This window comes from Rhinopithecus roxellana, chromosome 5 (assembly GCF_007565055.1).
Source record: "Rhinopithecus roxellana isolate Shanxi Qingling chromosome 5, ASM756505v1, whole genome shotgun sequence".
NCBI lineage: Eukaryota > Metazoa > Chordata > Mammalia > Primates > Cercopithecidae > Rhinopithecus > Rhinopithecus roxellana.
In genome coordinates this window covers 153,759,246-153,785,716 of record NC_044553.1, presented here as the reverse complement: position 1 = coordinate 153,785,716, position 26,471 = coordinate 153,759,246, and the positions used below count along the sequence as shown (strand labels likewise).

At 47.9% G+C, this 26,471-nt stretch overlaps 1 protein-coding gene across 3 annotated transcripts in view; it reads left to right on the top strand.

The window, feature by feature from the left end:
• Positions 1–26,471, top strand: part of CLMN (calmin) — a 133,411-nt gene that overhangs the window by 84,757 nt on the left and 22,183 nt on the right. For 2 of the 3 annotated variants that reach the window (XM_010353700.2, XM_010353701.2), the window contains exons 2-5: positions 13,650–13,711; positions 19,915–20,010; positions 21,962–22,045; positions 25,295–25,387. In XM_010353700.2, the coding sequence (XP_010352002.2) occupies positions 13,650–13,711; positions 19,915–20,010; positions 21,962–22,045; positions 25,295–25,387 (335 nt within the window). The remainder of the gene's footprint in view (positions 1–13,649; positions 13,712–19,914; positions 20,011–21,961; positions 22,046–25,294; positions 25,388–26,471) is intronic. The other variant, XM_030931459.1, reaches the window with a different exon arrangement.

Below are 26,471 nucleotides of genomic sequence, written 5' to 3'. Positions count from 1 at the left end.
ATTACTTTCCTTGAACAAAATTTGATCTATTGAGAAATTTTACCTACAAGTAAAATTTGGATTTTGCTTGTATGTTAGATTTTTTTTTTCCCCACCTATTTCTATTTAAACTCCACCAAAAAAAAAAAAAATCAAGGAATCATTTTTCTTCCTCATGCTCCCCTGGATTCTTCAAACAAACGAAAAATTTTAGTAGGGGTTAGGTGGGAGAGGAGTGAGTGATAGGACTGGATTTGAAAAGGTCAGTTGTTGAAGAAGGAAAACAGAGGCAATAATTCTTTAAAAGCATAGTTGCCCGGTTGTGATTTTCAGTACTGGTTTTGGTGATGACGGGACAAAAGTCAAGTGGGGCTGCCTGACTTGCAAGTAACAAACAATTCTGCTTTTTCTAGTTCCCACAGATCTACCTCCAACACACACACCTATCACCCCATCCATCCCACCACTGCTATTTGCTTTTCTTATAACAGTAAAGAGAATGCAAACAAATATTTCCTTCTGAAGCCCAAAACTGGATCTTAAAATCTTAAAAGTTAGCCCATGAGCGGTAAGGACACCAGAAGAATCGAAAATGCCTGCTTAAATCAGGCAGTGGATCTCATGGAGTCTACAGCAGGGTTTGGCAAAGTAGGCCCACCACTTGATCATACAAATAAAGTTTTATTAGAACACAGCCATATCCATTTATATAGTGTTTTGGCAGCTTTCATACCATGATGATGACTTGACTCGATATGACAAAGACCATGTGGCCTTCAAAGTCTGCAACATTTACTGTGTGGCCCTTAACAGAAAAAAATTGCCAACTGCTAGCCTAGGGCAGCGGTTCTCAGCCCTGGCTCATTGTCAGAATCACCTGGGGTACATTAAAAATGGAGACGTCAGGCTGAGCGCGGTGGCTCATGCCTGTAATCCCATAACTTTGGGAGGCCGAGGTGGGTGGATCATGAGGTCTGGAGTTCGAGACCATCCTGGCCTATATGTTGAAACTCTGTCTCTACTGAAAATATAAAAAATGAGCCGGGCATGGTGGCATGTGCCTGTAGTCCCAGCTACTTGGGAGGCTGAGGCAGGAGAATCACTTGAACTGTGGAGGTGGAGGTTGTTGCAGTGAGCTGAGATCATGCCACTGCACTCCAGCCTGGTGACAGAGCAAGGCTCCGTCTCAAAAAAAAAAAAAAGAAAGAAAGAAAAAGCCAGGCTGGACATGGTGGCTCATGCCTGTAATCTCAGCACTTTGGGAGGCCACAGCAGGTGGATCACTTGAGGTCAGGAGCTTGAGACCAGCCTGGCCAACATGGTGAAACCCCATCTCTACTAGAAATACAAAAAATCAGCCAGGCATTGCAGTGCATGCCTGTAATCCCAGATACTCAGGAGGCTGAGGCAGCAGAATTACTTGAACCTGGAAGGTGGAGGTTGCAGTGAGCTGAGACTGTGCCACTGCACTCCAGCCTGGGCAACAGAGCCCAACTCCATCTCACAATAAATAAATAAAAAAATAAAAAAGAAAAGAAATATCTGAGTCTCCACCCCTAGGATTCAAACTCACTTAGTCTGGAATGGTGCCCAGGCACCTCTATTTTTTTTAAGTATCCCCAGATGACCAGCATGTGCCCCCAGGATTGAGAATCACAGGTGTAATCCAAGTGGGTTTTTTAAGATTACAGAACTGGCGTTTGTCATCTACAGGGTTTCTACCCAGGAACAATGATCCAACTTTGACCTCAGTGTCATGGTCCGGTTCTTGAGGTCTGAGCTATTGGGTCTGGGGGGGCATTAGGGAGACCTTGTAGTGATAAAAATCCCTTCGGGTACTCTGGTGACCAAACTTCCTCGAAAAGGTTGAAGGCGGTTGACATTATGGCGAGTTTGTATGTGTGTGTGTGTTACATATACACGCATGCACACATCCGGACATGCATGAGTGTATACATTTAGACGGTTTGTATATATAGATAACTTTTGTTTGTTTTCAAATGAGTGCATTTCAGAAAGACCAGGTGGTGTCTGCAGCATTGGTACTGTCACGGTCTTCATAGCTCAGTCTCCTGGCTCCAGCTTATGCAGCCTCTGGTCTCTCTTGTGCTAATTAACGTGGAATGTTGGTGACACTTCCAGCTCCAGGAGAACTTGACACCTCTTGCCTTTCCTCATCATAGTTTCCAGTCTTTGCCTCTCCTGCTCAGGGTAGAAACTTCAGTGCATGCTGTTGTCACTTTTTGTTGGCAGGTAGAAGTGGCAAATGGGAATTTCCGGGTTTGTTTTGCCCCTTGCATTGAAAGCAAATATTAACCTCCTTGCCTTTCTCTTTGTCTTTCATGTGGATCCAGTTCTGCCTGTCCCAGCTGCTTTCCCCCTGGGGCATGCTCTCCTGGACGTACTAGCTGACTACTAGCCAGAGTGGCCCACGTGTCCTGGTTTACCTAGGACTTTCCCAGTTTTAGCCCCAAATGTCGCATGCCCCAGGAGCCCCCTTCAGTCCCAGGCAGATCCGGACAGTTGGTCACCGTAATACTAGATCATCTCCCAGCTGATGGGTCTTCACATGCACTTAAAAACACAGATGTTTACAGGGTGAGTGTGGGGTTTTATTAAAGACAGATGTGCTTTAAAATGCAAATCAGGATCGTTTGTATGAGGTTGTATGTTTTTCATCTTTTTTAAAAAAATAGCTGAACACAAGAGGTCAAGCTGATTCTTCTTGCTAGGCCTGTCGAGCTCTGTTCCTAAGGGACAGCACACCAGATCAGCCCTTCTTCTGCACTTGAGCCAGCCCAGGCATGAAACAGATGCTTCACAAAGGGCCTTCTCCAAGATGTTTGCTTTGAAGGGGTTCAGGCAGCCCGGCAGGGTGCCGCGGAGGGGCTTGGCTCGCAGTGACTAGAATAGACTTCTCTCCTGGCTGTGCCACCAGCTACTGAGGCCAATCACTTCCCCTCTCTGAGACTCAGTTTCCTCATCCACATAGGAAACATGGCCACTCACCTGTGGAGGTGGCTGGGAGGATTATGAGGTTTTATAAAGGTTGATTTCCTCCCTTCCTTCCTTGCGCTGGGCCTAGTTCTTACTCAAGGCGGGCTTTAGCCAGGGCGGGCGCTGCTGTGATTACCACCCCACGTGACTATGGCTTAACTCAGTGAATATTTATTTCTCACTCACAGTCCAGCAAGGGTATTCCTCCTTGGATGGCTTTACTGGGTGATCCTTGTCCACGGGGAGACATGGGACCCCAGACTCCTTTCCTCTTATGGTTCTGTCCCCCGTCGAGGTCCATGGAGTCCTTCCAGGCAGTGGTCACAAGGCATGGAGGGTTGCGTGGGATTTTGCGTGGGGCCATGTCTGGAAGTGGTGTAGCTGGAGCCCACCCATGTTCTCCTAGCTGGAACTTGGTCATGCCACACCATTCCCTGCACGGGAGGCTGGGGGATGTAGCATGGCTGTGTGCCAGAGAGGAGAAGGAAGTAGGGTTTGGCAAGCAGATGGCTGGCTGTGAGCACCAGTGGGTCGTCTCCCCCTGATTTATGAACATTTCTCTGTGCAGTCATACATCGCTTCACAGCAGGAATACATCCTGAGAATTGCATTGTTAGGCAGTTTTGTTGTGCAAACATTGTCGAGTGTGCTTACACAAAACTAGACGGTACCTTCTACTACACACCTCAGATCTATGGTGTAGCCTGTTGCTCCTAGACTTCTGTATAGCTTGTTACTGTGCTGAATACTGCAGGTAATTGTAACACAGCAGTGTTTTTGCATCTAAACAATATATAAACATAGAAGAGGCACAGTAAAAATTAGATATAAAAGATAATGGGCCGGGCGCGGTGGCTCAAGCCTGTAATCCCAGCACTTTGGGAGGCCGAGACGGGCGGATCACGAGGTCAGGAGATCGAGACCATCCTGGCTAACACGGTGAAACCCCGTCTCTACTAAAAAATACAAAAAACTAGCCGGGCGAGGTGGCGGGCGCCTGTAGTCCCAGCTACTCGGGAGGCTGAGGCAGGAGAATGGCGTAAACCCGGGAGGCGGAGCTTGCAGTGAGCTGAGATCCGGCCACTGCACTCCAGCCTGGGCCACAGAGCGAGACTCCGTTTCCAAAAAAAAAAAAAAAAAAAGATAATGAATGGTATACCTACATAGGACAGCTCCATTATAATCCTATGGGAACACCGTTGTATATGTGGTCCATCGTTGAAATGTCATTATATGGCACATGACTATTTCCAAAGCAGGATTCTACAAGAAAATTGTGATTCATTTTACACAGAAATGGGGTCTGGGTTCAAATGCACATAGTATAAACAAAGTTAAACCAATTTCTTTATTGCAGGGCTTATCAGAGCCTTTCATTTACTGATCATAAACATCTATGCAAGGGGGCAGATTACATAATATGTCCTAAACTTAGCAAGATCTTCCTTTTTGGAGGGGCATTTTAGAACTCATACTCTGCAGAATATGGCTTGGAAAACACTGCTTTAGATGTTGCTCGAGTTAATATTCAGAAACCAGAATACTTTCTTTTTTTTTTTTTTTTTTTTTTTGAGAGGGAGTCTGGCTGTCGCCCAGGCTGGAGTGCAGTGGCCGGATCTCAGCTCACTGCAAGCTCCGCCTCCCGGGTTTACGCCATTCTCCTGCCTCAGCCTCCCAAGTAGCTGGGACTACAGGCGCCAGCCACCTCGCCCAGCTAGCTTTTTTTTTGTATTTTTTAGTAGAGACGGGGTTTCACCGTGTTAGCCAGGATGGTCTCGAACTCCTGACCTCGTGATCCGCCCGTCTCGGCCTCCCAAAGTGCTGGGATTACAGGCTTGAGCCACCGCGCCCGGCCACTCAGAAACCAGAATACTTTCACAAAAACATTGGTGTTAAAAGAAACCACCAAAATCTGTGGTTCTCAACAGAGTTTAGTCCTCCAGGGATCATGGTGTCAGGGACCCAGAAACTGAATCCTTATAGAATGTGAAAAGCGAACACTTTTCTATCTCCATTGCTTCTTTCCTTCCTTCCCTCCCTCTCATCCTTCCTCCTTCCTTTTCTTACTTGTCTCCTTCCCTCCCTGCATTCATTCCTTCTTCTCAAACCTGGCAAAGGAAGCCCATGAGGTCTGTGTCTTAGTATTTATGCCTGAGTATAGTCATCAGTGTCTGCTAACTGGGTGTGTGAGTGATGTGTTCAGTACTATTTAAATCCTTGTCTCAGTTTCAGCCGAGCACTTCAGGGCAGTCTGCCTGGATTGGTCCTGTCACCCTGGCCTGCCCATCTGGGTGAATGTTAAAATCCCTTTCTAAGCTGGTGTTTTTATGGCTGGCTGGCGTCACCTGTCATAAATCAAGGTGGGCTGAGGTTTAGCACTGAGGTTAGACAGAATCACTCACAGCAAAACTAGAGCGGTTTTATTTTTCTATTTTAGTTGCAGGCACCAGCCCTATATATATATATAGCTTAAACTTAATTTGGTGTGTAATTGGGACTAGCTCTTTGGAGCCCTGGGTTATGTGTTTTGGAGCAGCTGAGAAGCGGGTTATGGTGGGGCAGGACGTGGTATGTTAATTGGTGGCCTCTGGGACCCGTGAGAGAATTGGATTTAAGTCCCCAGTTAGAGTGAGCTTGGCAGTTTTATTTGAGTCTCTGTGGGCACGTACTGGGGAGACCACCGGTTTGTGCCGGCTCTAGCAGGTTACTCACTGTCTGCCCTGATGCCCGCCTGTGCCTCCCTGGTCAGCATGGTGGCAAGCGGTGGTGGAGGAGCCCAAGAATGGGGAGGGTGGAGGGCCTCTACAAGACTTGGCCTGCCACTTACCTGTAGTAGTTGCATGCTGCTCGGCGCATGGTCCCAAAGAGGGTTTTGCATTTTATTACCAAAGTCTCGATAAAAGGGACTTGGGTCAGAGCAAACATGGGGGGAGGAAAAACAAAGGAAATTAAATGCAAAATCACTGCTGGTGAAAAACCACATGGAGGCCTTGACTTTAATACCGCCAGAGCCGATGGGGGAAGTGGCCCCCAGGAGTCGGAACCGAAGGACGTTGGCCTGGTATTCGTGAAGCCTGGCCCCTCTCTTGTTTAAAAAGAAATTGCCATTTAATTTGTTTCTGAGTTTTATTTCTCAAGTGAACCAGCATGAGGCCATGTAATGAGGTTGTGTTTCTGGGAGGTGTTGAAAGATGGGGAAAGGAGCGAAACCACCAAGCAGCGCTGGGCCATGCCAGGAGTAAGGAGTGGCAGTGGGCTGTGGGAGTCAGCAGTGCCGAGGCTAGAGGGGCAGGCAGGGGCTGTCCGAGGGCTGGCTCCTCTACACACCGTCAGTGGGGCAGGGCTCGCCATTGTGTGGTCAGGAGGGCGGGCCAGTTGGCTGGGCTGCCTCACTTGGCTCGAGAGAGGAAAGATGTTTTTTCATCTGGTTTAAAGATCCACAGGGGCCCGCTCAAGCTGATGGAGTGAGATTGTGTGGCTGATGTGAGCCAAGAAGGACCCTTGCAGTTAGAAAGAATCTGAGCCATGGAGAAAAGGAATCCTTGGGCAAGGAGGAGAAGGGGTTTCCCAGAGAGCAGAGGTCAGCTCAGACCAAGAATGAGCAAGTGCATGTAAAGCATCTCGGGAGGTCACTTATATAAAAGGTTGGGCAAGAGATTTCTAGTCCAGGGAGCATCAGGGAAGCCCCCAGAGCCTGCCACCGATGGGGGCTGCGGTTGTCCTCTGGTGCTGAGACAGCTGTGCAGTGCTGGGCTTCTTGGGAAATGACGCCTGGGGCATGGGAGCAGGTGGGTGCCAAGGTGTTCTTGCCTCTGCACAAAACTGGAGTAAAGTTGCAAAGTGTGAGGCCTCCTGCCACCCTCCCTCCCCTGGCCTCCCGGACAGTGGATGGGGACCTTCACTGTCAAATGATCCTCCCAGTGGTGACAGAGAGAACACAGGGTAGCCAGTCCCTCTCTGCCAGGTGACCATGCTGTCCCAGTCCTTAGTGTGTGATCCCCTGGCACACACACATAACCCCTGGGGTTCAGGTGGGAACCACCTTCTCTGCTGCCCCAAGCTCTGCCTCCAGCTGGCTCCTCCCAGCCTCTGCAGGTGCCGGGTCTACTTGTCTAAAGGCGCTTGGCTCTGTGAGGACTGCGAAAGGCACTCTGCCCATCTGCAGGGCCTCTGTGCATGGCCGTGAAGTGCTGTCAATTGGAAGAACAGATTAGCCTGTTAACTACACAACTTTTTTTGCACCCGGCGTGCACAGGCTTCATTGTCTCTTCAGTAGCCCTAGGAGGGAATCATTATCTCCATTTTACAGGGGAGTCCAGTAACTTATCCAAAATGAGCAATCATAGCCATGGCTGCATCTTTTAAGCACTTATGATGGGGAAACTGAGGCCCCAAGTACAGAACTGACATTGTCCAAGGTCACTCAGAGGGGCTTGTTGGCAGAGCCCTCTTGTTGCTAAAACTCTTTTCTGTCTTCTGTGGGAGAAAGGTCGAGATAGGAGCAATGTGGGGTGGTCACACGGCCCCCCTGATGTCCTCTCCACCCGGCACTGCTGCCACTCTGAGCTGGGTCATCAAGTGATCTGGGGCTGTCCTGTGCATGGCAGGATGTGGAGCAATGTCCCTGGCCTCTGCCCACTAGATGCCAGCAGCCCCTCCCCTCAGTCCTGGTAATCAAAAATATCTCCAGGCATTGTGGGATGTCCCCTGGAGCCGTCACCCCTGGCTGAGAACCACTGGTTGAGAGCCAGGCCTTGAGGGATTCCAAGCTGCATGAGATGTTCTGTGTGGGGGCATGGGGTGAGGAAAGCTGGGAGGCCAGAGTACTTCCTGGAGGGGGGTTTGGAGCATTGAGACCCCCCAGCCTGGCTGAAGAGCAGACACCCCCAGGGTGCTGCAGAGCAGTGGGAGGTGCTCCGTGCAGCACCTCAGCTGTCATGCATTCAAATCCTGGCATTTATCTGAGCGGCCATGCTCCTAAGCTCCCTGTGCCTCCGACTCCTTACCTGTAAAACAGGGACCACGTGAGAGCAGCTGTGCAGGAATGTTTGAGGCTCACAGAAGAGACAAGTTATTGCGTGGGAAGTGGCGGCTGCTGTCAAGCACCTCCCTTGAGGGACCTTCACTGCCCTGGTTGGCAGGGCAGGCTCACCCATTCAAACGTCTCCTTCTCTGCAGCAGCTTGATGGCAGAGGGAAGGTGGGCTTTTTGCCCCCCACGCTGTGCTGCAGCTCACCCATCCTGGTGGCAGGTTCAGGGAGCCTGGTACCCCTCCGCCTCCTGCATGGGGGTGAGTGCATGTAGAGATGAAGCCACAGCTCGCCCCCTTTTCTCCCTCCCCTCTCCCAAGCAGCGTCTCTGAAGCTGGAAACACTGGCCCTAATGGACCTGTCTGGATGGACGTCAAAGAATACGGCTCCCACGTGGAAATTCTGTCCGCCTAGGCAAGACACCTCTCATAAGAATCAGATTCTGCCCAACTGTATGAATTCAGTGACTAAAGCCATTTGGAGATGGCCATTGTCAGGAAGAGCCCTTTAGACAAAGAAGGACAGGAAAATGACCGTTTTTTGGCCCAGTGCTCACAAGCCATTCCCCTTGCAATATCTCACTTAATTGTTTCAAGTGACTGTTGAGCCTGGGGTCCGTGGTGGAGCCTGTGTGTCTGGTTCTAGACTGCCTGGTCTTTATCCTTTGCCAGGCTGAGATGCTCATTGTCATTCTCTGCCTCACCCAAAGATGACCAAAAAATGATGCTAATCATCTCCTCTGGCTAAGATTTAAGTTTCCAAACTGTACATCCTCATCAACTGCAGAGCTGGTTAAATGCAGATTCCCAGGCCCCGGCCCCAGTATGAGGCAGTAGGTCTAGAGTCTAGGAATTAGCATCTTAGCTGTCATCCCAGAGGCTCATGACATTAGTGACCCATGTGGGCCACATGTTGAGAAACTCTGAGCCATTTACTGATCACATTTAAATTGTATACAGCAGTACATGTGCTTGCTGTGTGTGTGTGTGTGTGTGTGTGTGTGTATGTGTGTGAGAGAGAGTATGTGTGTGTTTTCTCTGGGCATAATGAAATGTCAAGCAATTTTAGATGTTTTTCTCTATGCTTTTCTGTATTTTAATTTTTTACAATGAGCTTATAATTTTTTATGAGCAGATAAACCCATCAAGACTTTCTCCTGGGCAGCAAAGAGCAGAAGTATTATCAATATGTAGAAAGTAGATTTGGGGCAAATGTGGACATAGAGACAAAAAGCCACAACTGTAAATAAACATTTTAACTCCTAGTGCCTGCAACCCTTCCTCTGTGACTCCAAACTCCTGAGCCAGCCACAGACAGCCTGGAGAAGAGAGGAATGCCCCACCTCCCATTTTCAAGTGATCCGTTCATGGCAAAGCAGAGCTAAAGACACACCTAGGAATTTGGGCTGATGTGGCTGAGCCAGGGCCAGGTCTCCCTCCCTTCTGTCTCGGCCCCTGGAGTCCAGGCCTAGCCAGCTCCTGTTCCTCCACCCGACCCAGCACTCGGGCACCCTGGCCAGCCAGGCAGAGCCAGGGATGGCGATTTTACAGCACTTTTATGACTCTATTCTTGCCCAGTAAACCCACACCGGGCCTCACAAACACTGTGAGAAGGCCAGGCCCTTCCAGAGAAATGGTTTCCTACACCTTTACAATGTGATAGGAAAAAAGGGGCCGTTGGATTTATGGAAACTATATAAAGTTTATGGAGTCTTGGCAGGCCAGAAGTAGAAAGAGTCTGCAGGATGTGGGGTGGGCATCCCAAAGCGGAGAAGGCCATGAAAGAGCCGCAGACCTTCGTGTCCAGACACCAGTCAAAACGCCGGTGACCAGAGCAATGCTGGGGGACTCGGGGGTAGAGGAAACTGGCCTTGCTTGCGGCAGCGGCTGTGGGGGTGCTTTCTGGGGTGATATCATTTCATCTCCACAGCATTCCTGTAAGGGAGGCATGGCCAACCTCATTCTGTGGAGGGGATACCAAGGCAAAGGTGTTTTGAAAATTGCAGATGTGCCCAAGGTCGCCCAGCCAGTGGTGCGTGGCGCTGAAGTGGATGTTCTGGGGCAGCCTGAGTTCTCGCAGGCTCTCCTGTGTATTGAGCAATGCGTCCCAGTTTTAGGTCCGGATAACATGGTGTCCACACTCTGCTTCAGTTTGGGACTTGTCTGCTATTTGGAGTTGTCTCAGGGTCCCCTGGGGTCCTTCCGTCAGCCCCGTCCCCCTCTGTGGGTTAGCTTTGCTGTTGAAGCTGATTTGTGCTCAGGTCAGCCTGCTGGCTTTGGCTAGAACGGAAGTGAAGCCAACCCCAGAGGGGTTGGCTATGAATCAGGACAGGGTTAAAACAGAGTCTTTGCTTTTGGCCACCCCCCGCCTTGTTCCAGTTCTGCCAGCAGGTCCTCTTAGGGCCCTGCAGGAGAACCTCATGGGGTCTGAAGTCAGCTTTTCCAGTTCCTGTCAGCCTTCGGCACTCTAATCCATTGCTCCTTGCATGTGCACCTTGTGACAGCCGTGTTTTCTCTCTTTTACTTATTTGGCTGTGAATTTTTGGAGTGCAGATTCCATGAATGCTTAATTCTTCATCTCTGGTTTTGCCCAGAGAACCTATCATAATTTCTAGAATATGGTAATTACTGCATAAATATCAGCTGGGAGGACGAATAGATGATTGGATGGATGGATGGATGGATGGATGGATGGATGGATGGATGGATGGATGGATAAATGGATGGGTGGATAGATGGATGGATGGATGGATGAATGGATGGGTAGGTGGATGGATGGATAGACGGATAGATGAGTTATGTATAGACTGTCAGATACCCATCTCCTCATTTACACCCTTGAGTGCAGTTAAACTAGCAACCTAACCCAGGTTCTCTGAGGCTTTTACTAAATGCACTTCTGTTTCAGGGGATATACCTTGTTCTCTCTGAAGCCATATGGAGAAACCAGCCTGAGTGTTTGAATGTGTGTGTAAATACTTTACGGTCCCCATAAACTTGTTTAAAGACAGGTGGGGGTAAAAGCATAAACTGGGACAGCCTTGTGGGAGGGCAATTTGGAAGTAGCTATTAAAATTTTTAATGTGCCTACCCCTAAGACCCAAAAGTTCCACTTTTAGTTGTCATGGGCAAGAAATATATTCATCTATTTGTGCACAAAGAACCATGCACCAGGATGCTCATACAATGCTTGTTTCTGCATTGCTGGAAACAGTGAAAAATGGGCAGTAGCCTTGATGTCCATCCATGGGGGGAACACCCAGATTATGGGAAACACTGTAGCCATCAGAGAGATTAAGGTGGATCCATATTGCAAACTGGAGGATTTCTGATAGAGCTTGGGACAGATACTCTTCAAGCTTCCAGGAGTCTCCAAGACTCTGGTACTCACGGGTCTCAGCAGATGTCTCCTCCCAACCTCATTTCTATTAACTTATTTTCCTTCTCCCTTCCCTCTCACCCATGAAACACAGTTTACTAGAATTCGTTCTTTAATTCTTATGCCTACTAGCCAGTGACCCTCCCTTCCAGAAAAGGAGGAAACAGAAAAGCAGTGATGTGCGTAATTACTGTCCGCTGGTTCTTCAGTTAAAAAGATTGTAAGGCATAATATTGAAACGTGATTTATGGGTGCCACATTCTACCAAATAATAAGGCCAAGAGGAAAAAAGTCCCATTGTTTCAGAAAACCATAGCCTTTGCTCTCCTGCAGGAGATAAATTGGCTCTTATTTTCTTATTGCTAAAGAAATGTGAAACAGTTTTAGGTATATGTGATATGGTCTTTCAATATGTTGAAATCCAGAACTGAGTAGTTGAGGAGACGTCTGGCTCAGATATTGAAGGAAGTTTCCTGGAGGCCCGGCAGCTCACAGCTGAGGAGGCTGCAGCCTCAGGCCACCACGCACCCTCACCCAGACACTGGCACTGGGCCCATCTCAGAACACCCTCCGGGTGCTCGAGGGCCCAAGACAGCGAAGGCCACAGAACTCAGGAGAGAACAGAAAAAGCACAGAATCCAGAGTTCCACCTTGACTGTTTATTAACTATTTGCCCCTCCGTTTCTTCATGTGTAAAACAGAAATGACAACCTTACTATTAATTGTGTGACCTTGGACACATTACATCTCCCTGAGCACGACTGTCCCATCTGAAGGTCGTAATAGCACCTGCCACAGAGGATGGTTGTAAGGATTAAATTAGTTAATCCATGTAAATTACACTAGGTCAGTGCCTGCCACATAGTAAGTGCTCAGTATGTTTTTAAAAAATCGCTGTGTGACTATTGCAGACACCTTCACCATGATTGGAATAGCTGGAATCCAAACTCAAGCCTTCCATTTCCAGGGTTCTGGCTGGTGTGGAGCTGGCAGACCTGGATGGGGATTCCCAGCTCTGCCTCTTCAGCTGAGCAAGTCACTGGAACCTCTCTGAGCTGCATTCTGTTCAGCTGTAAAATACTAGTTTGTACTTTGCAGGGGGTGTTGTAAGGCAGTGGTCTCCAGCCTTTTTGGCACCAGGGACCAGTTTTGTGGAAGAAAATGTTTCCATGGGTGAGGGGAATGTTCTCATGCTCCTATGAAGATTTAATGCCCTGCTGATCTGACAGGAGGCGGAGCTCGGGCCATCATGCTCGCTCCCCTGCTGCTCACCACCTGCTGTGCTGACCAGTTCCTAACAGACGCGAACCAGTACTGGTCCCTGGCCTGTGGGTTGGGGACCCCTGTTGTAAGGTTTAAAGATGAATGGAAACAAAGTGTCTGGGACACAGTGAGTGCTCGGTGGATGGCAGTCGCCCTTGACAGTGAAAGGTCTTTCCTAAGAAGCCTCTTTGTGTAATGCTCTCCCCTGGGAGAAGGAGTCTGTTCCTGGTTTATGTCCTTCTGGTTCACTTTGGCTCAGCAGCAAATGTCTGCAGAACTCTTTATTCCTGGAGGGCACAAAGTCTGCCCTGACTCTAGAAATAATAGCTACAAAGAAAAACCGCTGGCAGCCCCTGTGCCAGGGACTGTGTGGAGCTGGCTCTGCAGGAGCCTGGGTGTCCTTAGAGCAGCTTGGAGAGTGAGCTCCTTGTCCTCAGTGTGCAGATCAGACATGAGGGTCGGGGTCTGGCCCGGGCACACAAAGCTGGGAGATGGCAGGGCTCAGAGTCTGATCTTGGGCTGTCCAATCCCTTTCACCAGACTGTGGCACATTCCAGAGCCCCCTATCCAATTCCTAATTATTGACTCTACTCCACCTCGACCCTGACTGCGCTCTCCCATCTCCTCATGCCCATCACTGCCACTGGGTGGCTATGCAGTTCCATTACAGCCTCTTGTGGGGTTGATTTGTAGTTTTTTCACCAGTGCTTCTTAGCTCGAACTGTCAGATGTCTCAATGTTTGAATTGGGTTGCAGAGAACGTTTTGTTCTGTGTGTCTGAATCTATGGGTTTACATAGATGCTCAGGGGTTGGGCTGGGGAGCATGGGTTCTGGGTGCCAGGTAAGGCCTTGCCAACCCCTTCCAGAAAGGACTCTGTTCTTACATGGGACACCCTGGGGTTCTATCTGCCCTCCACCTAGAATCTCCCCTTGGGAAGGGGAAGGTGTGATTTTGCATGTATTTCTTTTTCTCCCAGCTAACGGTGTTGCTTTGTTTTCAGTTGAGAGGGAAAATGTGCAGAAGAGGACCTTTACTCGATGGATAAATCTACATCTAGAAAAGGTAATGGGGCACTTGGGTGTTTGCTAAGTGATTGATTCATCTGTAACTGAATTTACAGCTCCGGAGAGTGGAGCGGGAGCTGATGACCTGTGCTCTTTTTGTCAGTTCATTCATTTAAACGTTTATGAGTGTCTCCCCCTGCCGGTTACGAAGCTCAGGATTGGGAAGAGATGGCTGAGACAGTCTGCCCTCCTGGGATCATCAGTCTTGTCAAGGGAAGGAAAGAGAGGGTCTGTCTTTAAGTAGGAATCTGAGCAGGTGGTGGAAGACATACATTATTGAACACACCAACACCTGAAAATCAGGTGTCATTGGGCCTAAAACACAGGTGCGCATCTCGATTGCCAGAACCGGGCTCTGTGAAGAGCCAAGAGCCATTTGTAGGTATTTGGATTGATTTTTGCAAGAACTCTGATTATCTTTGGACAAAGCTAGATTTCCTTCTAAAGTCACATCATGTTGCTATTTAATAATAATAATAATAGTAATAATAATATTGCCTGGCTTTTTTGATGTACATCACTCTGCATCAGGCATCCTGCCTAGTGCCATACATGTGCCATGTCTCCTGTCATCCTCACGACGATTCGAATTACGCTCTCCTATCAGAAGGAGGAAACAGGCACGGAAACATAACGTGGCTTTCCTGGGCTTTCTGTGGCTTCTCCTCTGTATTCGGCGTAGTAGCCCTTCTCTTCCTCTGTTTGTTTGTTTTCTTGCATTCTTTGACCTGGCTGTTTTGAGTTGCATTTTGTCTGCAAGCATCTCATGCACACTCCGTAAAACAAAAGCAGCTGAATCAGCTCCCCCCCTTGAAAGAGACTAAAGGAAGAGCCACAGAGGAGAGGCAGTGATGGGAAGGGATGAAGAGTCCTGGGTGAGAAGGGGGATGGGAGCGGGCAGAAATCTCAGCCATCCTGGTTGGATGGACCTCAAGACTGTGGGCCTGGGGCTGGGAGAGGAGAGATGATTTTTCTGTTTTTTAGGAAGTTGATTTTTATCTACTCACTTCACCTCTTTCTCCTTAAGCACCACTATGTGGTTTTCCAGCTATACCCAGCAAGTAGTCTCAATTCTGTTTAATCTAGGAGCACCCCACTTTCGTGTTTGTAGGTGTATCTTCTCTCTCCTCCTCTTAAAAGGTTCAAGAGAGGCCAGGTGCATTGGCTTGTGCCTGTAACCCCAGTGCTTTGGGAGGCCGAGGCAGGTGGATCACTTGAGTTCAGGAGTTTGAGACCAGCCTGGCCAGCATGGTGAAACCTCCTCTCTACTAAAAATACAAAAATTAGCTGGGGATGGTGGCACATGTCCATAGTCCCAGCTACTGGGGAGGCTGAGACTGGAGAATCGCTTGAACCCAGGAGGTGGAGTTTGCAGTGAGCCGAGATCGCACCACTGCACTCCAGCCTGGGCGGCACAGCGAGATCCTGTCTCAAAAAACAAAACAAAAGGTTCGGGAGTAACTATTGACTGCCCTTATGGTTAACACAAAAGAAAGGTTCTCAGAGGAAATCACTGAAATGATTAGAAAGCAGAGAAAATAAATGTGGCTTTTAGGAAGTGGAGCTATTGACCACAATTCTAATTCCCATAGTTTACCTTTAGGTCTAGGATGTTGCCCAAGCAGGCTTTCGGCCACCCACACCTCTACTCCCCACGTGTAGAACGTGTGACGCAGTGCCACCACTTCACCTGGAGCATCCTGAACTCTACAGGTGAAAGATTGTGTCGCACATGAAGCTTATGAATCATCTGCCAGTTGTTTTGATTATTGGCACATTTTCGGCAATGCTCCTGAAGTGAAGTGTTATTGTTGGGGGGAAAAAAAGGAAAACTGGTCCCCAAACCTGAGATCACTGAGCTCTTAAATTAATGCCTGATGTGTGTCAGGGTAGCTGGAAATTCCTGCTGGGGGACACGCTAGAGCCATGGAATATTTCTTTCTTTCTTTTTTTAAAATTAAAATAAATAAATACAGAAAAGTACAGAGGATCATGTGGCGAATATCCCCGCACCCACTCACCGCCCCAAATGAACCTCTGTTCGCATTTATCATATCAAGGATTTTCTCCCTGGCCAAGTTCCTGCCCCTGTCTCAGGGCAGGTGGGTAGCGCCCACTCTGAAGATAAATCAGATAGCGCCTGAAACTGATGTCTAATAAACAGGGCAAAATTAACAGCCATGTTTCCAACCTTGAGACTTTCAAGAACAACCTTTCATGTAAAGGAAACCCAGGAACTCCTCGGTGAATTGGGCTTAACTGCAATTTGAAGGCTGTCAGAAATATTTACTGAGTCTCTGGCTTCTGGAAAAATTCCTTAATTTACTGAAGGAGTTAGATCATGAAGAAAGCCTTGGGGGTGCTGTTTATTCGGCCATACCGATCTCATGAAGCCCACGGAGCGTTTGGGGCCCAAGAAGTGTTTTCCCTGGCGCCGGTTCAATTTCTCCCCCTGCCATCTCACAGGATGGACTCTGGCCAAGGCCTTGTTTGCTGCTGCTGCTGAGGCTCTTACAGGAACTGTCAATGGAAATTATTCTTCAGGTTTAACTCAGAAGTAAGGCTTGGCTACGGCCAGGGCTGGTAACTGGAAATTTTGTTAGTCCATTTATCAGGGGGTATTTTGTTTGGGTCTGGCATTTTCTGCCTCGCATTAACAGGAATAACATTTCCGTAAGAGCCTCAGTAACCTGATCCCGTCATGCTCAGGGTGGAATGTGCCCAAGGAGCTGCAGCAGTTTGCAAAGAAAATAATTTGCCTTTTGGTTCAAAGTCGCTGTTGCCCTTGAAGCGAAGCCTTTTTCTATGCACCTGCGGGTGGAATTGCCCTGTATTTTGACTAACTGGGGGTAAAGGGACTCGTATAAAGGGTAAGGAAATGCCACCTTCCTCCATAAAAAATGAAACACAGGCCCTCCATGGCTGCCACGGGAAGGAGGCTTTCCCACAGGGAAAGGGTGGCTGGGCCACAGTTCCACTGTTTCCTGCCCCTGGGTCTCTGGCTGGTTATGGATACCACCCTCCCATTGGCCTCAGGAGCTCCACGCCCCATTAATCCTGTCTCCCATGTGAATGCCCAGCCTTCCCTGTACCCAGGAGCAGAGAGAGCACCCAGACCAGCTGCTCTAACCTTGCCAAAGCCCCCAGTACAAAAAGGTAAACAGGGAATTCATGCTGGGGTGGGAGCTTGTTAAGAATCAGGTTTTGGCTGGGCATGGTGGCTCATGCCTGTAATCCCGGCCCTTTGGGAGGCCAAGGCAGGAGGATATCACATGAGCCCAGGAATTGGAGACCAGGCTGGGCAACACAGAGAGACTCCATCTCTACAAAGAGTTTTAAAAATTAACCGGACATGATGGCACATGCCTGTAGTTCCAACTATTTAAGAGGCTGGGATGGGAGGATCACTTGAGCTGAGGGTTTGAGACTGCAGTGAACTGTGATCACGCCACTGCACTCCAGCCTGGGCCACAGAGCAAGATATCATCTCAAAAAAGAAAAAAAAGAAGAGGAAGAAGATTCTAGAAGAAGAAGAAAAATGCAAGTTTCTGGACCCTGCTCCCAGAGATTCTGTTGCGATTAAGAGGAGTTATTATCAAGCTTGTTTAGACAGTAGAAATCTTTCTTCAAGCAAAGCGTTACCTAGAACCGTAAACGCAGTCACCCTTCCTCCTCTGGGGTTCCACATCTGTGGGTTCAACCAACAGCAGATAAAAAATATTCAGAAAAAAAAAACTGCATCTGTACTGCATATGTACAGAGTTGCTTCTTGTCATTACTCCCTAAACAATAGAGTATAACAACTATTTATATCACATTTACACTGAATTAGGTATTATAAGTAATCTAGAAATGATTTTAAGTATATGGGAGGATGTGCATAGATTATATACAAATATTCACTATTATATATCAGGGACTTGAGCATCTGCAGATGTTGGTACCCGAGGGAAGTCCTGGAACCGATCCCGTATAGATACTGAGGGCTGACTGTACAGGCCAGTAGGAGCTGAGCCTCTCTGATTAAAGCGGGTGCAGTGGGATCAGCTGCCTCCTCCACCCCCCTCTCTCCCATAGGGTATCCTAAAGCTGCTCTGCTGAAGTCTAAGGTTCCAGGGAACAGAGTTTGCAAATCCTCACACTGGAACATCTAACCCACAAGTTCCAGCCAGTTCTTTCAGCCATGTCCAGCCAAGCTCCTAGTGGATACCACCTGGACAGCAGACCCCCTTCCAGGTCTAGGCCCAGAGAGGAAAGCCCAGGGGGCTTCTGTCTGTTTTCCTTCCCAGGCCCCCCTCCACACTCCAGATCCTGTTTAGGGAATTGCGTTTTCCCTTAGCGAGAAGGAACGGAGGCTGGGGCTTCTGTTTACTGACCCAGGGAACCCAGAAAGTGAGCGAGTGGGGCAGAGAGAAGGTGTTTCAAGAGCCGTTCACTACGAAGGGGCCGCCAACTGAGGACGTCTCCCTTCCACTGATGGCCACAAGGCATACGCCTTCTGAATGAAATGTCTTCCTGAGGAGGGCATCCAAGGCTCTGCAGGCAGCAAGCCACTTAGCAGTCAGCAGGTGGTCCTGGGCTGGGCAGGTGGGTGCTGTGCCAGGCTCCCTACCTGCATGATCTCATTGCATTCCAGCCCAGCCCTCTGACGAGGGTCAGATTCCTCACCTGACATTGCAGACAAGTACACTGTCTTTGTGCAAGTGTGCAAGGTCAGGTTAGCCCCAGGGAGGTTAAAGAACATGCCCAAGGCCAAGTTGCTGTCAAGGTAGAACTTAGCTTTGAACTCAGGTGTGTCTAACGGCCTTGCTTCTCATTGGCTCATGTGAGAGGTGCAATGTTGATTTATCTCAGGAAGTTGGATTTTGTGGAGGAATAGAGGAGGAGTATGCAGCTTTTTTTTTTTTTTTTTTTTGGTACAACTTTAATAAGTTGGATGTGTAATAATGAGCTTGAATTGCTTTTGTACCTAAACATATAAATACACATACACATGGACATGTAAATCGACCTCTGAACCTTTGAGTTCCTAGTGAGCCTACACACGTGAGGTGAGGAAAGGATCCTTCCCTTCACCCAACCATCAAGCCATTCAGCAGGTCAGCTGCGTCCTGCCAGCTGCCCGCCCTCCTAGCCAGTTCTCACACACCAGCCCCTTTTCCTGGCTTCCTCTGGTAAGGGTCCCACCACCTCCAAATTTGGTCTAAATCTTGGTGAAGCAATGACGGGCACCTCAGGAGGGCACACTTTTGAAGACTAAAGCGGTCTTGGAGATGCTGCTGACACCGGACTGAAGCCTGGAGAGTAACTGGCCCAGGGTCTTGTCATTGCCTTGTAGATCTAGGGTACGCTAGCGTTCGGCCCTTGTGGCCGGATACAGGAAACAGGACAATACCGAACAGCTAGCTTGACCAAATGCTGCGACTATCACTCATCCTCTTTGAACCTCAGTTTCCCCAGTCTAAAGTGAAGGGCGGCCAGGCGCAGTGGCTCATGCCTGTAATCCCAGCACTTTGGGAGGCCGAGGTGGGCGGATCACCTGAGGTCAGGAGTTGGAGACCAGCCTGGCCAACACAGTGAAACCCCGTCTCTACTAAAACTACAAAAATTAGCTGGGCATGGTGGCAGGTGCCTGTAATCCCAGCTCCTCGGGAGGCTGAGGCAGGAGAATCACTTGAACCCGGGAGGCGGAGGTTGCAGTGAGCCGAAATTGTGCCACTGCACTCCTAAGCCTGGGTGACAGAGCGTGACTCTGTCTCAAAAAAAAAAAAAAAAAAAGAATAAATAAAATAAAATGAAGGGCTTGCACTAGGTAATTTCACATAAGCCCTCATAGAATTGTTTATTCTACAGAAGGATATAGTCAAGATATGCCATTTCTTTCTGCCCTTAAGCATGTGGATGTGATCTAAACTTGGGATCTGAGATCTTCGGTTTGAAGGGCCCCCAAGGGTCACTTGTTTGATCAGTCCCCTGTTGGTGAATCTTCTCTGCAGCCTTCCTGCCAAGTGGCTGTGCACTGCTGCCTGGGTATCACCTGCAGGGGGATGGGCCTGCTACCTCCTTGGATGGGCATTTCTACCTGTAAACACAGCTGGATGTTTGGAAGTTTTCTCTTGAGCAGAAAGCTGCATCTCTGAAAATAGCTTTGTGGATTACACAGGTTGCTAATTGGCTACTTTCTTCCCTTCTCTTTCAAAGTGCAACCCACCTCTAGAAGTTAAAGATTTATTCATCGATATACAAGATGGCAAAATCCTAATGGCTTTGTTAGAAGTCCTGTCTGGGCGGAATCTGGTACGTATGTTACAGCAGGGTCAGAAAGAAAGAAAATGCAAAGGAAAACGCTGTTGAGGTTTTCTTTTCAACACAAATACCTGGACATACCCTATACTAAGAAACTCTGAAGCGGTGACTTTTTTTCATTAGTGCCTACGAGCCATATAATCATGTGGAATGAACTAGTACTTTTTTTTTTAAGTCAATGTATTTTAGAAAATAAATGCCTAGTGTTTTCGGTGAGTCTGTTAAGGCTTAAGTTTAGAACTAAACAATTAAAATTTAGCCAGCCAGCCATTATGTAAACTAGAATGATCGCTAAGAATTGGAAAAATTGGAAGAAAAAGGCCTTTTATCAACCACCCTAAGGCTAAAACTAGAACTGCTGGCTTCTAGAACATTCTTTTAAGTATGATTGAAGTTGAGCCAACTGGTCTTGACGTTCATTCCACTTTGGACATTAGCCAGACTTCTCCATGTTGCATCTGTCTGCTGTGTGCAGATTGGCCCTTGTTCTCTTCACAGACAGCAGAGTTTCTCAGCCTTGGCACTGTTGACATTTGGGTCAGATAGTTTCTTGTTGTGGGAAGATGTCCTGTGCATTACAGGACATTTAGTATCTAACTGCTAAATAACAGTATCACCCCCATGTGTGACAGCTAACAAGCTCCCAGACATGATGAAATGTTCCATGAGGGGGCAAACTGATCCAGCCCAGAATGGTAGAAGTGTCAGGGTTGAGAAAGCCTGTTCCAGAGTCCAGTGTTTGATTTGGCCTTGGCAACCCATTGTACCTAACACAAAGGTGCAGCAATGGGGTCACGACTCTACCAAACCATAGCTCAGCCAGCACAGAATGTCCTGGGTCTATCCTTAACTGTAGGTCTAAAGTCAAGAGTCCCTGCTTCTCTTCTCAGATATAATGTAGCTGGTATCTTATCAGACCTCTTAACCCTCCCACCTTTACTTTCCCAGTGGCAAAACACAAGATACCTATTAGCAGCGCCCGCAGAGGGCTATGCAATATTATGTGATGAATTCTCAACGGTATTTGGTTTCTTAGAGGGTCTCGCCATGAGGAGGGTCCCCAAAGGACTTCCTGAAAAAGTACCTTCTAGTCCCTTGTTTATGCTCCCAGCAACGCAGGCTCCCCACTTTATTGCCAGAGCCCTGGTCACCAGCTACTGTGTCCTTGGTGGGCCTCCACAGGGAGTCTTTGATTCTGGAGCCCAGCCAAGAACAGTCCTCCACTTCCCCATGAGCGTGGCCTGGCACTTCACACCTGGTAGAACTGACCCACTGGTTTTCCTTGTAATACAGTCTTCCCCCAACCTGGAGGAGCATCGATGCGGTTCAGTTCAGGGTGAGTTGGCTGTGATGGCATTCCTGGTATGTAGAGCTAATGTTGTCAGAGTTTTAGCTTCCGCAGACATCTCTCTGCCTCTTTCTCTCTTTCGACCTGGGATAACTGTCCACAAAACTCTTGGCTAGAAAACAGAAACATCTGCCGCCACTGGGGAGGACCTTGGCTGGATGATTTAGCAGCTGAGCAGTGATGCTGGCAGCCAGTGCTCCCTGTCCTAACACAAGCAGCAGTTCAGCAAAGGGAACATGTTACGGAGGGTCTCAGGAGAAGGGAGGAATCTAACAAGCCAGGAGCTGGGTCCCAGAGAAAAAATTGACAAATTTGTCCCTTGTTGACCCACTTCGGTTCCCCCCAACTCACCAACTTCAGTGAGTTAAATCCCAAGTACTGTAAATAAGGCCGACCTTTGAGAGCTCTCTGATGTCACATTTGTATGTCCTGAGAGGCACCTGTGTGAGTTTGGATGCATTCCAGGTGGGTTTTAGTTGTGAGCCCCTAACTTTTTCACGTGAAGAAAGCAAAGCACACCCAGCAGCACCGCTGGGCATTGTGAAGTGCCTGCGTGGGTGTAATGTGCTTGTTTTGTTCTGTTCTGTTTTATAGCTGCACGAATACAAATCCTCGTCGCATCGCATTTTTCGGTTGAACAACATAGCGAAAGCACTGAAGTTTTTGGAAGATAGCAATGTAAGTATTTGAAGCACATCCTGCTAACACAAGCTTGTCCTGTTAGGAAAAGGATGTCATTTGAAGTTCAGTGCTGGTCGCAAGAGAAGTGTGAGACGGAGACTGATCTAAAATGGTCAGATTAAACTAAGCTTAAATTTCACAGAAATCACTCAGATGACCCCTCCGTTGGGAACATAGTCCCTGACTCCGTGCCCACCCACTTGACAGCCATCAGGATTAAAACTCTGATGGACGTTCAGTCGTGGAAAGGCAGAGCAGCTGACTGGCTCTCAAATATTTATAACTTAGTTCACGTTTTCTCCTTCATTCCCTTGAATAAGAGTATGGCAAGCATGTCCGAGGGTAAAGCTTTCTCTTGGAACAGAATATGGGAGAAAAAGGGGAAGAGGGGGGCTAAATGAGCCAGGGGGAAAAAAAGTATAAAATTCTCCCTATCTTGATGTAACTTTCTAGACTCTGATGAACTTTTTCTGTGCCTGGAACTCTTCTCCACGTTCTTCACACATGGGTAGGGGCGGCTCAGCAGGGAGGACGTTTCATCGCGCCTCAGAGCACAGTTATTATGCCCATGTCAGAGATGGGCTACCCCACAGGACCAGCTCTGGGACTTGCAAGTTATTCAACTTCTCTAAACCTGCGCTTCCTCATCTCTAAAATGGGCATATTGTGAACACTAAAGGAACTGACCTGTGAAAAGCACTCTCCATTCTCGGGATGGCCCTTATCACTCAGCAGGCCCCTGAGTTATCACCCGACATGTGATAACTAGGTGTGATACCACCTTCTCCCAGCCGAGGAGGGAGAGGGAATATTTCCATAAACCAGTTCTTCGGCTTGTTTTCAGTCTGGCAAAACCAGCTGAGTTAGGAGGAACAAGAGGAGGAAAACATTGTCCCTGAAGCTCTTAACTGAAGTCTGGCTGTTAACTTTTTTATTCACCACGAAAAACAAAATGGCGGCTGGGCACCCAAGCCATGGTCTTTGGAAATATCTGCTCTTTGGGACCTTGTACCGCCTGCAATCACTACCTTCCCTCAGCCCAGTTCTCTGAGGGAACTAGGCACCTCAGGAGGGTTTTGTTCTCTAAATGGCGCTCCCAAGAGCCAGCGGCTCCCTGCTCAGCCCTGCCCTTCCCCTGTTGGGATGGTGCACCATGGTGTTTGTGGCATCCCTACGAGGCAGCTCTGTCTCCTGACTTTGAAACCTCAGCTTAGAGGGCCACAGCTGTCACTTGCCATTTGGGCTTCCCCCAGGTGAAAGGGAAGGTGGGGGTGATCAAGCTGACTAGCAGCTTTGGTTCCCTTGGACTGGAATGTGCTCAGTAAAGCCACAGAAACAGAAGGAGCTGTCAGAGCAGAGGCTTAGGAGATGAGCAGGTGAGTTCTCATGGGTGATCCATCATGCAGGACGTGTGCTCGTGATGAATGTGGACGCAGTATTGGACCTGAATTTGATCGACTGTGTCATTCACAGTATTGACAGCTTCCTTCCTGGCCTCCGACCTGCCAGTGATGAGCCTGTGTTGTCTGAATTATATTCTTGGCATCTGCTCTCAAAACAGGCTGCAGCTAGGGAACCCAGAACTCTCCCTCGATTAGGAAAGCCCAGGCCTAACTGATTGATGTTGTCGGAAACCCATGACAAACTCAGGATCAGAGACCCATGTCAGACAGGTTAAAAGGCCATGAGGGGAAGAGAGAGAGAAAAGAAATAGAGGAAAAAGAAAAAGGTTTTGTATGAGATGATCTTTTCAGGTTCTCTTTCCCCAGTCTGCCAGGCAGAATTTTGCAGTGTGGACCTGATAGTGTATCTTGACTTTATTTCTCCTCTCTTTCTCCTGAAGAATGACTTTTGCTTTATTAAGGTTGTTCAGAAAGAAGAAAAAAATGTGACAGACACCAGTGTTGCCTGCAAAGCCTTAAATATTTACTCTCTGGCCCTTTTTAGAGAGGTCTGCAGAGCCCCAATCTGTGTCCAGTGCTTAGATTTTGTTTGTGGAATGAACTGATGACTTAGGGCAGTGATCCTCAAACCCGAGCATGCGCTGGAATCACCTGGTGCACTTGTCAAAATGCAGATTTCTGGGCCCACCCATGAAGTTTTTGATTCTGTAGGCATAGGAGAGAATGAGCATTTCTAACACAGGGGTCCCAAGTGATGCAGATGCTGCTGGTCCAGATGCCAGGTTGGCCTCAGGGATTTATCAAGAGCATCATTCTGTGGTCAGAACATAGTTAAACACATAGATAAGACCTTAGCTAAGTGTTTCTGCAAGAGGCACATTTCAACTCATCAGTGGGATATTTTCTAATGGTGCAGAAACCCTGAGCATAAACCTTATCCCAGTCTACTATTTCTAATTAGCAGTCAACTCACCCACCCACCGTCCGTGATTGCTCCTGTCGGTGCTCTGTGTTTGTTCCAAGGACATGCTAAATCCATGTGTGGTGGTGTTTGTGTAGCAGACAGACCTACCAGACATTCTCCGTCTCTCTCGGAAAAGAATGACTGAAACCTTACCAGCTGTGTGATGCTGGGCATGTTATATTTAACCTCTCTGACATTCCCTCACCTGAACGGGAGGGACAATAGAAGTACCTGCTGATATGGTCTGGCTGTATCCCCACCCAAATCTCACCTTGAATTGTAGCTCCCATAATTCCCTAGTGTCGTGGGAGAGACCTGGTGGGAGGTCATTGAATCAGGGGAGCAGGTCTTCCCCATGCTGTTCTCATAATAGTGAATCAGTCTCCTGAGATCTGATGGTTTTATAAAGGGGAGTTCCCCTGCACACGTTCTCTTGCCTGCCGCCATGTGAGATGTGTCTTGCTTCCCCTTCACCCTCCGCCATGAGTGTGAGGCTTCCCCCACCATGTGAGGAGTCCATTAAACCCCTTTCCTTTGATAAATTACTCAGTCTCAGGTAGTATCTTTGCAGCAATGTGAGAACGGACTAATACACCTACATCATAGGTTTATTGTGAGTATAAAATGAGTTAATATCTGGAAGGAGTTTAGAATAGAGGCTACACATGGTAAGTGCTATGTATGTGTTAATTAAATACACTTTTGCATGCTGAGTGTCCTTGAGAATGGCAGGGTAAGTAAGAAAAACAGGCTTATGCAAACACACACACACACACACACACACACACACACATACACACACACACAGAGAACCAGAAAATAACATGTGTTATCCTCCCTGGACACCCCCCTTTAAGTTCATAAATTGCTTCCCTCCAGGTAAAACTGGTTAGCATTGATGCAGCAGAAATAGCAGATGGCAACCCTTCTTTGGTTCTTGGGCTGATATGGAACATAATCCTCTTCTTCCAGGTAAGATCATTTCCTTTCCAAAACACACAATCATGATCTTGTGTCTGCTGAGCGCCGCAGAAGAGAGTGGGGCCAGATCGAAGGAGGCAGTGAGGCTTAGTTTATGGCAGATTTTATCTTTTCTACTCACTGAAAAAGCACCAGAAAGAATCTGGTTGCTACAGTCCCTGTGATTTTAAAAGTGGTGTGAGTTCTCTGGAAGAGAATAGCCATCCTCTTGGGACTGGAAGAGTTAAATATTTACTTCAAAAAATAACTTTGTTCTAAAGTGTTGCAAGAACTAGGGAAATACTCCTGACCAAAAACGGAACTTGGTAGAGTTACTTTGCTGAAATCACTCAGTGTTCCTTAGAGATGATTAAAGAGCTTATACTAAAGATGCCTGAGGAAGAAGAATAACAGGCGAGACCTTATTGTTCCGTTCTTTGCAACTTCAGCCTCTAATTGGAAATGCAGATTTTATAGAGGAAGAACTGGATCTGTGATTGGAGTAAGAAGATGACATTTTATTTTTATTTTACTTTTTATTATTAAACTTTAAGTTCTGGGGTACATGTACAGAACGTGCAGGTTTGTTACATAGGTATACACATGCCATGGTGGTTTGCTGCACCCATCAAGCCATGAGAAGATAATATTTTAAATTGTGCTGAAGTTCATTTCCCTGTCAGGAGAGAGCTGGTATCTCATTTTCTAGAGCCCACTCGCTTTTGAAATAGAAACTCGTGGTTCACTGTTCGATTACCCTCCCAAGAGTGAAAGTGATCCACCTGGGCATGATTTGCTTGGGGTTTTGGCTCAATGCCTGCATTTCAGAGAAGCATGAGCACAAACAAGGTCTGGAGACAGTAGTTCCTGTTCTGGGTGAACCCTGAACTTAAAAGAAAAAAAAGACTATCTCTCTCTGAGCCTCAGTTTCTGTGTCTGTGAAATGGGAGCAGTGGTCATAATAGGTGGTGAGCATCAAAAGAAGCCATGTGGGCCAGGCACCGTGGCTCACGCCTGCAATCCCAGAACTTTGGGAGGCCATGGCGGCAGGGTCACTTGAGCCCAGGAGTTCAACATCAGCCCTGGAAACAGAGCA